General features: G+C 36.9%; 1 protein-coding gene across 1 annotated transcript; it reads right to left on the bottom strand.

Moving 5' to 3' along the window:
* Positions 1 to 420: 420 nt before the first annotated feature.
* On the bottom strand, positions 421 to 14,232 carry cass4 (Cas scaffold protein family member 4). Its single transcript, XM_058791417.1, has 7 exons — positions 14,078 to 14,232; positions 6,243 to 6,647; positions 5,054 to 5,125; positions 4,236 to 4,349; positions 2,817 to 4,085; positions 1,995 to 2,078; positions 421 to 1,895 (listed from the first exon to the last, which is right to left on the bottom strand). Exons 1-7 carry the CDS (start codon positions 14,081 to 14,083, stop codon positions 1,482 to 1,484), a joined length of 2,364 nt encoding a protein of 787 aa, XP_058647400.1. The 5' UTR covers positions 14,084 to 14,232; the 3' UTR covers positions 421 to 1,481.

Genomic DNA, 14,232 nt, shown 5'->3' with positions numbered 1-14,232 from the left:
CCTGGTTACAGCAAAACTAAATGGTTTCAAGGTTCAATCCATAGAGGGCGCCAGTGCTTTATTGTACATTTGAAGCTAGACATTTTTCATTAGCAGACAGTTTTGCACATCGAAAAGATATTTGATCTAACACATCTAGTAATTTGAACTCTTTTAATGTAAAACAGCTAGAGGACTTTAAATTGATACTTCACACTAAAATGAAAATTCTGTCATAATTTTCTCACCTTTATGTCTCTCCAAATCTCTGACTTGTTTTTCCCTCTGTGGAACATAAAGATATTTTGAAAAATGCCAATGGAAATCAGTGTAGTAACCAAAACATTATGTTTTTATATCTTCTTTTGTGTTCCACAGAAGAAACACAGTTTTACCAGTTAAAAAGAACACATGATGGTGAGTGAATGATGACAGATTTATTCATTTAATTTTTTTTTTATGGTGAACTATCCCTTTAACTACTAGGCTATCACATAAGACATAAACAGTCTTATAAACAGTCAAAAAAAAAATGTTGATAAGTAACATTTTATTTTTGTCTATAAGAAATATTTTCAGACATAATTATATGTGAAAAAACAATACTACATTCTTACAGTGTGTGAATATTGAAAACTAGAACATTGACAAATTATGCAAAAAAAAGTAACATCAACTGTATTGAGGAAATATTTACATTTTGCTCAAACACTGAATTTTTAGACACATAATATAGTCATATACATACATTTTGCCTATTTATTATGACCAAAAATCTGTATACAGTGTCGGGCATTATAAAAGTGCAATTTTTAATTTAAAGTCTGAGGTTTGGCAGAATGAGAACACCACAAAGAATAAGACTAACAGATGCCCAGATCATGTTTAAGACTGTTACTGTATTACTGTTTTTAAAAAGAGCAGTTTATCCGAAAATTAACATTCTATCATAACACAATATGACAGAATTTAAATTTTTGGGTGAACTGTCACTTTAACATCTACACAGCAACTAGCAAGTTTTCTGCTTTGTCTTCATGTGTTTACATGCACAATGACACGGTGATATTGCTTAAAAACCCAACAACGACGTAAGTCCATGCAAACACTTCAAACAATGTTCTTTTATCAGGTACATACAATTTTTTTTAACTGTGACAGCAAAACCTGATTGCAACACATTTTTAATATCTATATGTAAACACCTTAACTGGTATTTGTACAAAAGCTTTAATCTTGCATCAGCATACTGTTGTGCATGTAAACACATCAATGTCATTATTTGAGGTTATAATTATTATAAGCTGTCCCTTTGTTACCTTTAACACTGCCTCCTCATCTAGACTAAGTTGAACAAAAAAAAAAAAAAGAGCTTGTTTTAAGGGTGGCTGGCTTAGACTCACATACAAATCACACAAATTGAGATATTTCACAAATACCATGTTGTCTTCACCAGACCACCTCCACACGATAAACTGGGCAAACAGATGGCAAACTGCTGCTCAGATGTCCAGTGACATTCTAAAGTGTTGTGCCCTTTGAGCCAGCTCTTTGGCAATGTCCTGCACCTCCTGGAGAGCCAGTTTGTCTGGGAAGTTCAAAGCTGCCTTCTTGGTCACCATGGCCAGTTGCTTAAGATGGGCACACAGCTGATTGCTCATAGACAACATTTCCCTGCTGGCCTCTCGATTTTTAGCTTCACTACACAGAGTGTTCACGAGTCTTTGGCCCACCATGATGACCAGCTTGCTGTGAGAGATGAACTTTTCAGGGGGCTGGCCATCATTCAGGCTGCTTATAAACACGCTGATGGCCTTCTGAATAGCTCCAAAATAAAGCCTGCAGTGGTCAGAGATGGAAGGCTTCCTGGAGGTCTGGAGTGGACTGCAGGGGTTAACAGACTGTGATTTGGAAACCTTTTGAAGACACAATGAGTGATAAAATGGTTTAGAAAGTTGAAATCAATGAGTTAATGCAATATGGTGAGCTGTACTGGGAGGGTCACAAGTTTTTACCTGTTTTTTCAAAGTATCACTATTCTTCTTTGATTTAAAACTGCTTTTTGCTGGCTTTGGTTGCTGGTCTAACTCTGTCTTTGTCTGTTGAAAAGCAATAGTATTGGTTAAAATTTATATTTTAAAATATATTAAAATATAAAACAGTTATTTTAAATTGTAACAACATTTCTCAATATTATTGTTAATGGGTCAAATAAATACAACCTAGGTGAGCATAAGAACTTTTTTCCAAAATTTATTTTAAAAAGAAACTTTTGAATGGTTGTGTATACAGATAATATTAATTAATCCTTATAAAAATGTACATTCATGAATACAAGATATATCAGTACTATATCATTTTTCACTGCAAATATTAGAGATTAAAACAATAATATTTTCTCATGCATGTTATTTAGATAAACTTTGCTGTCATTAACACAAGTCAAATAAATGATTTAATAATACTATTACATACAATCTTTAGCAAACTTCAAAATGAATAACCATTTTTCATACTGTACATTATAATGTTGTGATGCTTAAATTCACTTGTAGCATTTAAACTATTTAAATTTTTGTGAGCGTTTTTTTTTATTTTAAATGTATAACGTGATCAGTCATCTGTTGTATAAAGGCATGTGGGTTAAAACTTTTAATTGTCTGATGAAGAGCCTGCATGCTCCAAACATCACCCATGTGATAGTCTGTTATTAAATTTTTGTATTTTTGTAGCACAGGTGACATATAGACATTTTTCTATATTCATGAACATTTAATATCGACCATTTATCAGTAAAACGTCATAACATGAAAAGAATTATGGGGTGATTTGCCTACCTGAAGTTGTACATAGTCACTTTCATCTATTCCTGAGTCTACCATTGGTTCATTTTTGCTGTGACTTCTCCTCTCAGACGGGTCTATATTCTCCACCACTTCTGGTTCTTTAGTCGGGACTCTGAAAAGAAGCTTTCCATTTGCATTCAGGATGGATACCAGCCTCTTCACATCCTCTGGTACGGTTCGAGCCACCATAACAAAGCGCTCCAGGTGGTCAGGCGTCTGTGACTGGTCGTCATCCTGAGCTAGCATATCCAGCAGCCAGCCTAGATCTCGCAGAGTCCTTACAGCCTGCTGAAGGATCAAGCCCGAGTCTTCAACGATGGAGAGCTGCTTCAGAAGCCTGGTCTGCAGGTTAAAGTCTGTCAGCCGCTGCGCGTTACCTCTGACATCCAAGGCGAAGTTCAAGAAGGAGGTGACGGAGTCAGTCACGTCTTCAGTGGCCATGCGGATCTGTTGGAGGTGCTGACTCAGATGCTCTTTGGTTCTCCACTGGCTGCTGACGAACAGCATAAGCTTGGGCACAGATTGGCACACCGCTTCTTGCAGCTCAAGCAACCTGTTGCTGGCTTCCTCCTGTGGAAGTGTGACCTCACGCAAGGGCTCCGGTTCAGGAGAACTCAGCATGCAAGAATCGCATGAGCTCCTGGAAGAACTGGAAGCTGTGGAGGAGGTGGACACCGTTGAGCTCCTCTGGTGGTCTTTGTTGTCCTCATCGTCCCTTCTAATCATCCCTTCCACAGGCTGCCTGGACGTTGTTCTGCCTCTTGAGGGCCAACGATGAAGTTGGTCATACATGGGTCCAGGTTTATCACTGTACTTTTTAGAGTCTGTTTCAGGAGCGCTTTGCTTTCTGGGTAACACTACAGGGCTCTCTGTTTGTTTAAGGCAGGGTGGGACATCATAGATGCATGAATCTGTTGCATTCCCAGTGTCTGTAAAAGACTGCACCACTGCATTGCTTGGTTTAGGGATGTCATAGAGGGGCTCGATGGGGCTGTGGCTTTTTTCAGGCCAGTTGTGATTTGGCAAAGTGTCATAAAGCGGCTTGTTTGAATTCATAGTCTTGGGTGGCGTGGTGCCATAGTAACATGGTTCACATTCTTGTTTTTGGGGGAAAACAGGCACGTCATAAATCCATTCAGACTTACAGGGTTTCGGCATGGTACTATAACCACATAGAGGCTTTTGACTATCCTCACTGATGGAGGGCACTGGGATGTCATAATTGGGGTCTTGGGAAGTCATTGGGGGTAATGTGGCAACCTAAAAAAAAAGACGCAAATAAATAGCATATTTCACTTAGAAATAGTTCACAAATTCTGTACGGAACTGAATCAGAGTTCCATTAGTGAAGATTTCTTCACAGTTTTAATGTGTTTGTATGAGTTGCTGTACAGGTGCTACCATGCTTACTTTTTTCATGGTTGCAGTTGCACATCTCTCACTTTGCAGCAGTTTATATCTATTATGAAATTCTGTGTTTGACATCACTGATGTTTTCCTTTCCAAAGACTGCAGTGTAGGTGGCTTTAAAAGACAAGTTACACAATTTATGATGCTTAGTTTGATCAATATCATTTTGCAGATTATTTCTTAAGGTGGCACTCACACAATCTTCTCAGTCTTTTAACTGAATAATCAAAAATGACTAGTGCAAGAGTTTTTAAACTTTTCAATGCCAAGGACCCCCAAAAATTATGTTTTCATGTACAAAGATTCAGAGAATTTAATGTTATTTTTTAACATATTTTATTTTAGCAATGTTCCCAAATTTTATTATGAGTTTCAGTATTACCACTATACTAATGTGAAAAACAAAACAAATAATTAATTTAAAAATAAATATATTTTCCAGACAAATTCAGCACATATTTTTTCTGCATATTAATATTAGATGCATAAACCTGAGGATATTTTAAGCTTTCACAATACACGTTTTTCTAATAATAATAATAATAAAATAATATCTGGATTTGTTTTTTATTTATGCTGTATTTTTATACTGATCAAGCAATGTTTGTCAATAAAATAAATTGTGCAAGTAAAAATGTTTTCTGTGACCATTAATCATTTCTACATTTTGCTTCTTTTTACCTCTTTTTTTTTCTATCAGCTTTTCTGCAGGCCCTCTTAAAGACCTGTAGGTGTCCCTTGAACTCAATTGGAAACCCCCTGGGCTACTGAACAACTCAAAAAACAAAAAAAAACAAAAAAACCTCAAGAGGACTTACTGTGAACAAGGAGGGTTTTCTCACCAGGCTTGGGACATCATATATTTCTGTACTACCTCTGGCAGCTAAAGCCTGAAGAGAGAAAAAGTGTAAATATAGGTACTAAACTAAACAAGCAAAAATCTGATTACTCTATGGAGATGACAACACATGGCCCACTTCTTAAAGCGAGACAGGATCCTTTAAAGTGCTGTTCACTTTACCATGTGCCTGCCCAATTAACCCAGTTTTCTAATTGAAGCCATGCTACACATAAGCTGCTAAGGTAAACATTTCTCCCTGAAGCAGGAGGGGAAATGGGCAACATGTGAACCCAGCAACTTCACCTATTACACAGTAACTTGCACAGACACTTCCCTCTCTCTTTCTTTGTGTCTTTCTGTCTCTCGCTCTCTTTCTCTGGGGTCCCCAGCCATAGATCTTCTGGTTGCAGTTAGCGGTGTCTGAATTCTGTCTTTGCTACTCTTTTACAAGCTCATAAAGCCCCTGTGCTACATACCTGTCCCTGCAGAGAGAGGCCCCTGGTCCCCATCTGTGAACTCTTTGCCAGCAGGGGTTTCTGAGACATTGCTTACTGTTAGCCTCAGTTCAACATATAGTCTACTAAATCATCTACACATTCAGTTCTCCCTTTGGAATGACTGGCTATTGACATTTCATGGAATATTTAGTAAATCACGTGTAAATGTCCAATAACTTTAGCGTCCACACCAATGGACAATAATGTAGTTCATTATAAGCACTGTTTATATGTCGTCTGCCACTTTAAATGCTTGAGCTCAAAGTCAAATGTATTCTGATTGAAATGTATTCTGATTTGTCATTCATCGGCTGAAAAAATAAAAAAATCCAATCCAATTCCAGATTCTGAACGATCTGTTTATATGAACCCTAAACATTGCAATCCAATTCCCATATATTTAAAATGTATGTAAGCATATGCAAGGTATTTTTGAAACACCTGAATTATGAATAATCAGATTTTTTTCCCCCTGTTGATCAGATGATTTGTGGTCTACACCACCTGATTCAATCTAACTGAAATCAATTTAGATCAAGCTTAGTTGGATTTATTTAGGTGTTTACACGAAGGCATCTCAGTCTGATTGAGCTATAAATCTGATTATTTGGGTGCATAAAAACATAACTACTGACAGAAAATGTGCTGTTGCTCCAGTGAGAGACTTACGTCGTGAGGAGACCTGGTTCCTTCTAGATCTTCTTGTGCCGTGTGCTTATCTGGTGAAGAGGCAGCTTGAAGCGGCACTTTATATATCATATTCATGTCTTCATAAATCGGAATCACTGGTGGCCTGCTAGCTTTTGGAGTTTGATAGATGTTCTGATGGCAGTGGTTGCTCAAGTAGTCCCTCTCTGTACCTAAGTTCATACAAAGTTTCTCAGCCTCTGCTGGGGAAAGCGGAGCCAGGCGGTTCGCCGGTGCCAGGCCCTGACATCCATGAAGAGCACACCTCCACCAGCCGATGCTCTCCGCCACGTTCTTCTCCAGCACCATGATGATATCACCCTTGCGAAAAGCCAGTTCATCCTCGGTTTCGGCTGTGTTGTCATAAAGAGCCCTGGCAAACAGCGTCTGAAGGAAACAGAAGACAGAAGATGTGAAAGAAGGGTCTCTAAAGACAGCTACTGGTTAGAAGAAGACAATGACACACAATGAAGGACCACCATGGATGGCAGTGGTGTCTTGGACATGGATTTGAACAAACAATTGCCTTGTGTGACATGGATAATGGGCCTTTGCGTAACTAGGCACAACTTCGAAGCCTTGCTGAAAGAATCCCTGTGACCTTGTTCCCGAGATGTCCTTGATGAGATGTCCTCTGAGACTTTGTTCAGACAGGCAGTAAAAATCCAACACAAATGTTTTTTTGTATTATTGAAATATTTTATACTGCCATTATCATGATATATGCTCTGATAATGTGGTTTTGTTCATTAAAATTGATCAAAAGTGACAGTAAATAGGTTAAATGTCACAGAAGATAAAATGTATCACAATGTATTTTCAACAAATGAGCACCAAATAAGCATTTCTGAAGGATCATGACTGGAGTGATAACAGCTGAACATTCAACTTTGCCATCACAAGAATAAATACATCTAAAAATATATTAAAATAGTAAACAGTTATTTGAAATCGTAATAATATTTCACAGGATTACTGTTATACTATATTTTTTTGATTAAATAAATGCAGCTTTGGTGAGCATAAGAGACTCTTTTAAAAAAAACATTAAAAAATCGTACAGACCCCAAGAATACGTTTGTATGTGTATGACCATAAAATTTCCGGAACCTTGTTTGAATGCGTTCATTTTTGCAGTTTTTGAGTAATATACCTGAGAATGTGGATGTCCAAAGATAGGTCAATGGATGAAATGATTTCCTCTGTGCTTGGTTTTCACTTCCTGCAACAGTATTCTTTAGAAAATTCTGGTCTAGACTGTTTAACAGTGGGAAACCTTGTGAACAATGAATCCATTCAAATCATTTTTAGCAGAGCTCTGTTTGTCTGTGAATTCAACAGTAGTTCCGGAGTGTGATGCTCAGGTGCTTCAATTGTCTGTACGGTTATTTATAAACAGGCCCTCAGACACAGACAAACACCTGCATCTGCAAATCATACAGTAAACAAGAGATTTGATGGAGAGCCTCTCACTCAGCACACATTACCACACACACATGCACACACGCGTCTACTATGTGCACACGTCCCTTTAAACCCGTCCCATGTGCTCACAAATTCCTCAGCAGCAACAGTGCACATGCTTAAAATTAAGCAGCGCTGGAGCATAATAGACGAGTACCTTTCATGAACACAAACTGTTAGTGACCAGAAATCATTTATCAGTCACTTAGCCTTATTATCAGTTAAATAAAAAATGCATGCGTACAACACAAAGCAAAACCAATTAAACGGTCAACGTTTATAAGCAGTTTTTCAAGTTATACAAATCTGATTATACAATATTGTCCGAATACACAATCTTTCCTCATATTATAAAATGCAGTATGTGACATTTACTATGCTGTGTGTGAATAAGTAAAAACATTTCATTTGGGCACAATATGCGCATGAATGTTTTGTTAAAGTTACAGTAGTTGCTTCAATGAATAATTCAGTGAAACGTATTATTTGATTTTTTAATTCTGTCTGAATCATCTCTAAATCACCTAACCCTTACCCTGTATCATTTATACATATTTAATACATAACATATGTATAGTATTTTATATTCTACACACATATCATTGTAATACTTTATTTAAAGGACCAATTCTGACTATTAACTAGATCCTTATTAGCATGTGTATTTCTAGCATACTGGCTTTTTATTAGTACTTATAAAGCACATATTTATGTCTTATACTGAACTACCTTACTAATTATTAATAAGAAGCAAATTAGTTTATGGAGAGAAAACTCTGAATTAATAGTGAATATGTTACCTAAGGTATAACTATTTATATATGCAGTGTATATATATACAAGTTATTTTATTTTATATAGTATTTTAGAAATTATTTTATTTTACATTTTTCTTAATGCATTTAATCCAATCTTTTTAATTTACACATTAAAAAAAAAGTCAAAAGTGAAAATTATTTACAGGTGCTGTAAACAGACATTGATTTTCATTTACCAAAATATTCCTTAAAGAAAAAAAAAATAGGTGGACAACTTGTATATAACTACTAAATTGAAGAGCTGTCTGCAGAAACTCTTCAATGTAATTTACATGCGTGTGCAGTAGCTGATGTTCAGCCCCCCACCCCATATCCTCTCCCCCAACATGCCAGCCTTCCTTCCTCAAAGCTCCACTCCCCACTGATAAGAGACGGATGCAAGCGCTGCCTTAAATGGCTCATGGACGGATCCTCTGCGACAAAGCCTCTATTCAGCCCGCATGGCTGAAATACTGAGCACCTGTTCCACTCGCAAGCCTTGCAGTCGATTGCAACGTAGGCTCTGGTTAATGCATGCTGACCACAACAAACCGCAGACCCTCCTACACTGATCCACACCAAACCTAAGCACGCCAGGGCCAGTCCCAGCATGCTTTGTTTGTGCATGAGAAATTTGTGTGTGCTGCAAACGAGAGCACCAAACTCGAGTTGCACCCAGCTTACTTTACTAGTAGGCATGACGTGAGGTGGTTTTGCTAGCATACAAAATAATAGGATATGTATTTCTTGTGGTTGTGTTTGAAGGGCCTTTCCAGTTGGTTGTTTTATATAGCACAATGCTAACTACAACAGAAAAACAGTTTTCGGAACGTACAATAATACAATCCGCCTAATTTTCATAGAAAAGAATCACTGAATTTACACTGAAAAGAGTACTGGTAATACAATGATTGATTTTATTTTTTGGTTACTGAATATGCAGAAACAACCACGCTGAAAATGGTGTAGGATTTTCACTCAGAAATGGTCCATTTTACTAATTACAAAGAAGCATGACGATTTTAAGTAGTATTTTTTTTTTTTTTTTTTGGAAAGTGTACTCCAATAATCGTACTTTTATTTACAACTTAAAAATCAATAAATAAGTAAATAAGTGTATATATACATATATATAGAATGGGCCATAAAATAGTTTTATTTACAACTTAAAAATCAATAAATAAGTAAATAAGTGTATATATACATATATATATATATATATATAGAATGGGCCAAAATCACACCTGAGCAATGTATGTGACTAGTTTCTCCATACAGGAGGTGTCTTGAAGCTGTCATTTCCAACAAAAGCTTTTGTACAAAGCATTAAATAAATGTCAGTAGTTCAATACTTTTTCCCTGTGTCATCCCATTTTATTACACATAACCTAATTTCTGAAATGATTTGTTTTGTTTTATTTGTATGTATGGATTACTTGGGTTTTTACTGACATTTGGTGAAACAACACCTTCAGAAACATATTTACTGAGAAAAATGGTGACGTGTTTATTTATTTTACCTGCTGTACACACACACACACACACACACACACACGCCCTAGCCAATGGAAGAAGGGAGAAGCAAAAAGCATTATTTTTGCAATTCTGTTTTGTGATGCTGGTAGCACAGAAATAGAGTATGTTTTCACACTTATTAACATATTTCTGCTAAAAAAAATTTTGACCATTGTTCACACTGTTCACTACAGATAAACAGCCTAACCAGCAACATTTTGTGCGTAAATACTGTGTGCTGAAATGGTGCAACTGTAGTGAATTTGCCCCTGGTCTGTACAACCGCACACGTGTCTTAAAAGGGAAGATCGCTGAGTGTGTACATTTCTAAGTTTGCGTTTGGAGGAGTATGCGCGTGTGTACAGTGAGAAAGGAGGTCAAATTCAGCTGGGATTCCAGCACACGCCTGCTTGTGCAGATCAGACTGGGACAGCTGGCCTCAGCTCTCAAGAAGCAGCTGTCTCTCCCCTTCATGGCCCTCTCTCTCTCTCTCTGCACATACAGGATGAAAACTGTGATATGCCATGTGCTTTCACATAATGATAATATCTAGATCTGTAGCATTTTATCAATATAAAATGTATTGCACGATTCACTAGAATACCTTTGGAGCAATATTTTTGAATTAAAAATATATCTTTTATATATTTTGGTGACACACTATCAGAATTCTTTCAAAAACATAAAAAAATTGAATAAAATGAAGATTCATTACTTCACAGAACTACATATATTCCTATGAACAAGTGTAGTTGTTAAGTGTCGGGAGTGATCCATAAGTGTAAGCTTTTACAGTAAGAATGTGTTCACACTTCTGCAAAATATGTATTTAGTGTGTGAAAGAGCTTCCCATTCACTTTAACCCCTCAACCTAAGGGTGAAAGTGCAAAACCCCAATGTCAGCACTCCTCAGCAAAGGATTCTACGTACAAGGCAAAAAGGCTTGCTATACAAAGAATTACAAAAACACAGACGTCAGACCTGTTCGTCATTAGCACTTTCTAATGCAATATTAATGAAGCCACAAAACAAAACGGTTTTGTCCATTAAATGAAAGTCAATGGGGTCCAAAACAACCTTGGCCCCTTATAGACTTCCACCATATGGACAAAACCACACTCCAAAGAAAGAACGTAACTATCCTTTTAATTGGAAAATTGCACACATATTTGAGATGGCAGAGAAGCTGTTGATGAGACAAAGTGGTCCATATTTCCAAAGGAAGAATATTTTTGGAGTGAGATGATTGCTTTGACATAAATATTTATAGCGTGCTCACATGGTCACTGGCTCAGGCAACGAGCATCTCTCTTCACAGGGACAGGAAGCTGCCTTGTTAAGATGATATATTAGACTTTCCCACACTGAGTGAGTGCATGAGTGTGCACTGATGTAGGTCGTCTGAGATGTGCTTCATGCAAATAGTGTACCCAAGAAAAATTCAATTTGCTTTCCAAGCTCATTTCATAGTTTAAAGGCTTGTTTAGAAGTGAAAACTTTATCCCACTCTCTCCCATATGTTGGGGAGTAGTTAAAAAGAAGCAACTTAACAACTTTTTTTTTTTTTGGTCAAAATTGTAGAGGGCCAAAGCGCAGATAATATAGCAGGTATAGACGAGAAAAAACATATAGCCATCAGGTCTGGTTCACTTTGTAGCTTATTGAATTAAAGAACTGACAGCAAGAGACTTTCTGACCAATATGCAAAACACATGTTTCTTAATACGATGTGATAGACTGTGATAGATTACTGTGATGTTTTTATCAGCAGTTTGAACTCTCATTCTGACGGCACCCATTCAGTAGCGTTATAATGCTGAATTTCTCCAAATCTGTTCTGATAAAGAAACTCATCCACATCTTGGATGGTCTGAGGGCGAGTACATTTTTAGCATATTTTCATTTTTAGGTGAACTGTTTAAGTCAGTTCACCATGTCTTGGGGAAGTTTGCTAACATTAGTTGCTACACAGCTCTCTGGAATACTTAACCAATATAATATGCTAATTTATACACATTAAATGTGAAAAAGTTCTAGGTAAGAACTAGGTCAGCGATCACTAACACCCACCCATTATATATAAACTGCCCAACTTAAACTTCTTTGGTATTTCCTGTGTCACAACAATGATATCATACATACAGATCTCATGTTTCTTGGAGATGACTTCCTGGGACCCATCGATTCTCATGGCTCTGTTTATTTCTTCCTTTCATTTTTCCAGGGAAGATATAGGAGATAATAATGACTGACTGATGTTTAGATATGCTATATGAGTAAGTGTAATCATCCCATCACAAGTTCCCCTTTTGGAAATTTGAGTGTTTTGAAATTGATCCATCACAGGAAATGTCATACATCTATGCAATACATCGATTAGACGATTGCACAAAGACAAACAGCAGATTATGCTAGCTGAATATGATATACTGCAAATAAAGGCTGAGGGTTTATGAGGCCCAATGAGCAGACTGTTTTGCAAAGCTTTTATCTAGAAGCTGATTTCCTGAGCCTTCACGTCTTCTGCTTTTTATGCATACATTGTCAACACATTTTGACGTCTTCCTATAGCGGAGTGTTTGTAGATTTTTCCCCCCTAATTCATTGAGTAAGTTTTAGTTGTTAAATTCAGACACAAATGTGAACATACATTTTTAAAACGCTTCTATATTTAACGTAATAAATACAGTGAGATATAACGTATATAACCTAATAACATATTGACTCTCTATTTTCATTGCAGAGGAACAGGCATTCAACTAAATGCTAATTTTGAATGACTTTCGAAGGAAATAGAAAATAGAAGTTCTTAATGTCTTGTTAGAAGTGTGGAGGAGAGGAACCAGGCCAGTCTGTGGGTGTAATATCGGTCATCGCAGATGATTAAAATACTTGATATAAGGAAGATCACAGAAATGGCCAAAAGGTCAAATGTCAAAGAATCCTAGCAAAAATTAAACAAAATACACGTACACACTAATATTCAAACTTTCAAGGTCAGTAAGGTTTTTCTTTTTGGAAAATTCAGCAAGGATCCATTCAACTGATCTAAAGTGACAGTAAAGATATGTCACAAAAGATTTCAAGATTTCAAAGAGATACTGCTCATCAAATTGATCCTGAATCCTAAAGTGACCAATTACGTTTCCATTTTGTCAATAGAGAGTGTTGAGGCTTATATTTCACCATTTGTTGATCTACAGGTGTACAAACCACATCAATATGTGAAAGCAGATCAGGAGTAAGTACAGTAGATCACTCATTTAGACATAAGCTTTTCTGCATTCTAACCTGTAATCAATTCCTGTCCTGACCAATCTAGTCAACTGAACCCAGCTGGATACAGAAACTAGCATCAAACTCACTTGATACTCTCAACATGTCACATGAGTAAATACACAGATATTTTGTCACATGCAATATCCGATCTGATTGGCTTTGGAATTATGAGCAAAGACATATAAAGGTGCAAACGACAGCCATGGTTGGTAGTGACAAATAAAGTTCAGCAGTTCAATATTAAGCTCTTCACTAGCAGCATCGGATAACCATAGAAATATTTATTCATATGTTGACGGGACTTGAATTGTAAAAGTGCTAATAGCCATCTATAATAGTTAAAAGTTTCCTGTAACCTCTCCAACCAAATTCAACCCTAGTTTCAAAAGAAGAGAGCATGGTAACGACAGCCATAAAGTGCCATTCTCTTCCTTTCACTCTCAGGGTTACCAGTATCACGTTACAAAGCACCTTCTGAAAATTCAGTGGTCTATACGAGGCTTGGGGCGGTGAGGGCAGGGGTTAGAGTGGACACCACATCTGAATGGTAAAATCCCTGCAGTTGGTTGTCAGCAAGCCAAAAAAAAAAAAACAGTTGTACAAGAAAAACGGTTCCTTTTTGAAACACTGACAGCAGGCTGGTAGGTTCCTCTGAGAAATCACTTAATATTACTAGTTCATTCAGGGTCTGAAGATGCACCTAAAGAAGTGATGTGTTGTTTCTGAAGATGTTAAGTTAATTTAGAAGTGAACAATACTGACCTCCATCTCTGAGATTCGACTCCTATGATCAATCAGTTCATAAATCCCATTCAATAGTCCATGTAGAATTGACAGACATAGCAAAGCATCTATGAATCTGTCTAAATATGTCTGTACTTCTGTTTGCTATAATTCTATGTTCTCCGGTCTTCTTG

This window comes from Onychostoma macrolepis, chromosome 11, assembly GCF_012432095.1.
Source record: "Onychostoma macrolepis isolate SWU-2019 chromosome 11, ASM1243209v1, whole genome shotgun sequence".
NCBI classification, from domain to species: domain Eukaryota; kingdom Metazoa; phylum Chordata; class Actinopteri; order Cypriniformes; family Cyprinidae; genus Onychostoma; species Onychostoma macrolepis.
Note: the sequence above shows the minus strand (reverse complement) of the source record. Positions and strands in the feature narration are given on the sequence as shown.

Excerpts from the sequence above, each read along its gene's own strand:
- cass4 (XM_058791417.1), bottom strand. Across the intron at positions 5,126-6,242 it reads GAACCAGGTCTCCTCACGAC|GCTTTAGCTGCCAGAGGTAG; the intron begins GTAAGTCTCTCA and ends TTCTCTCTTCAG. Across the intron at positions 2,079-2,816 it reads GTGACTATGTACAACTTCAG|ACAAAGACAGAGTTAGACCA; the intron begins GTAGGCAAATCA and ends GCTTTTCAACAG.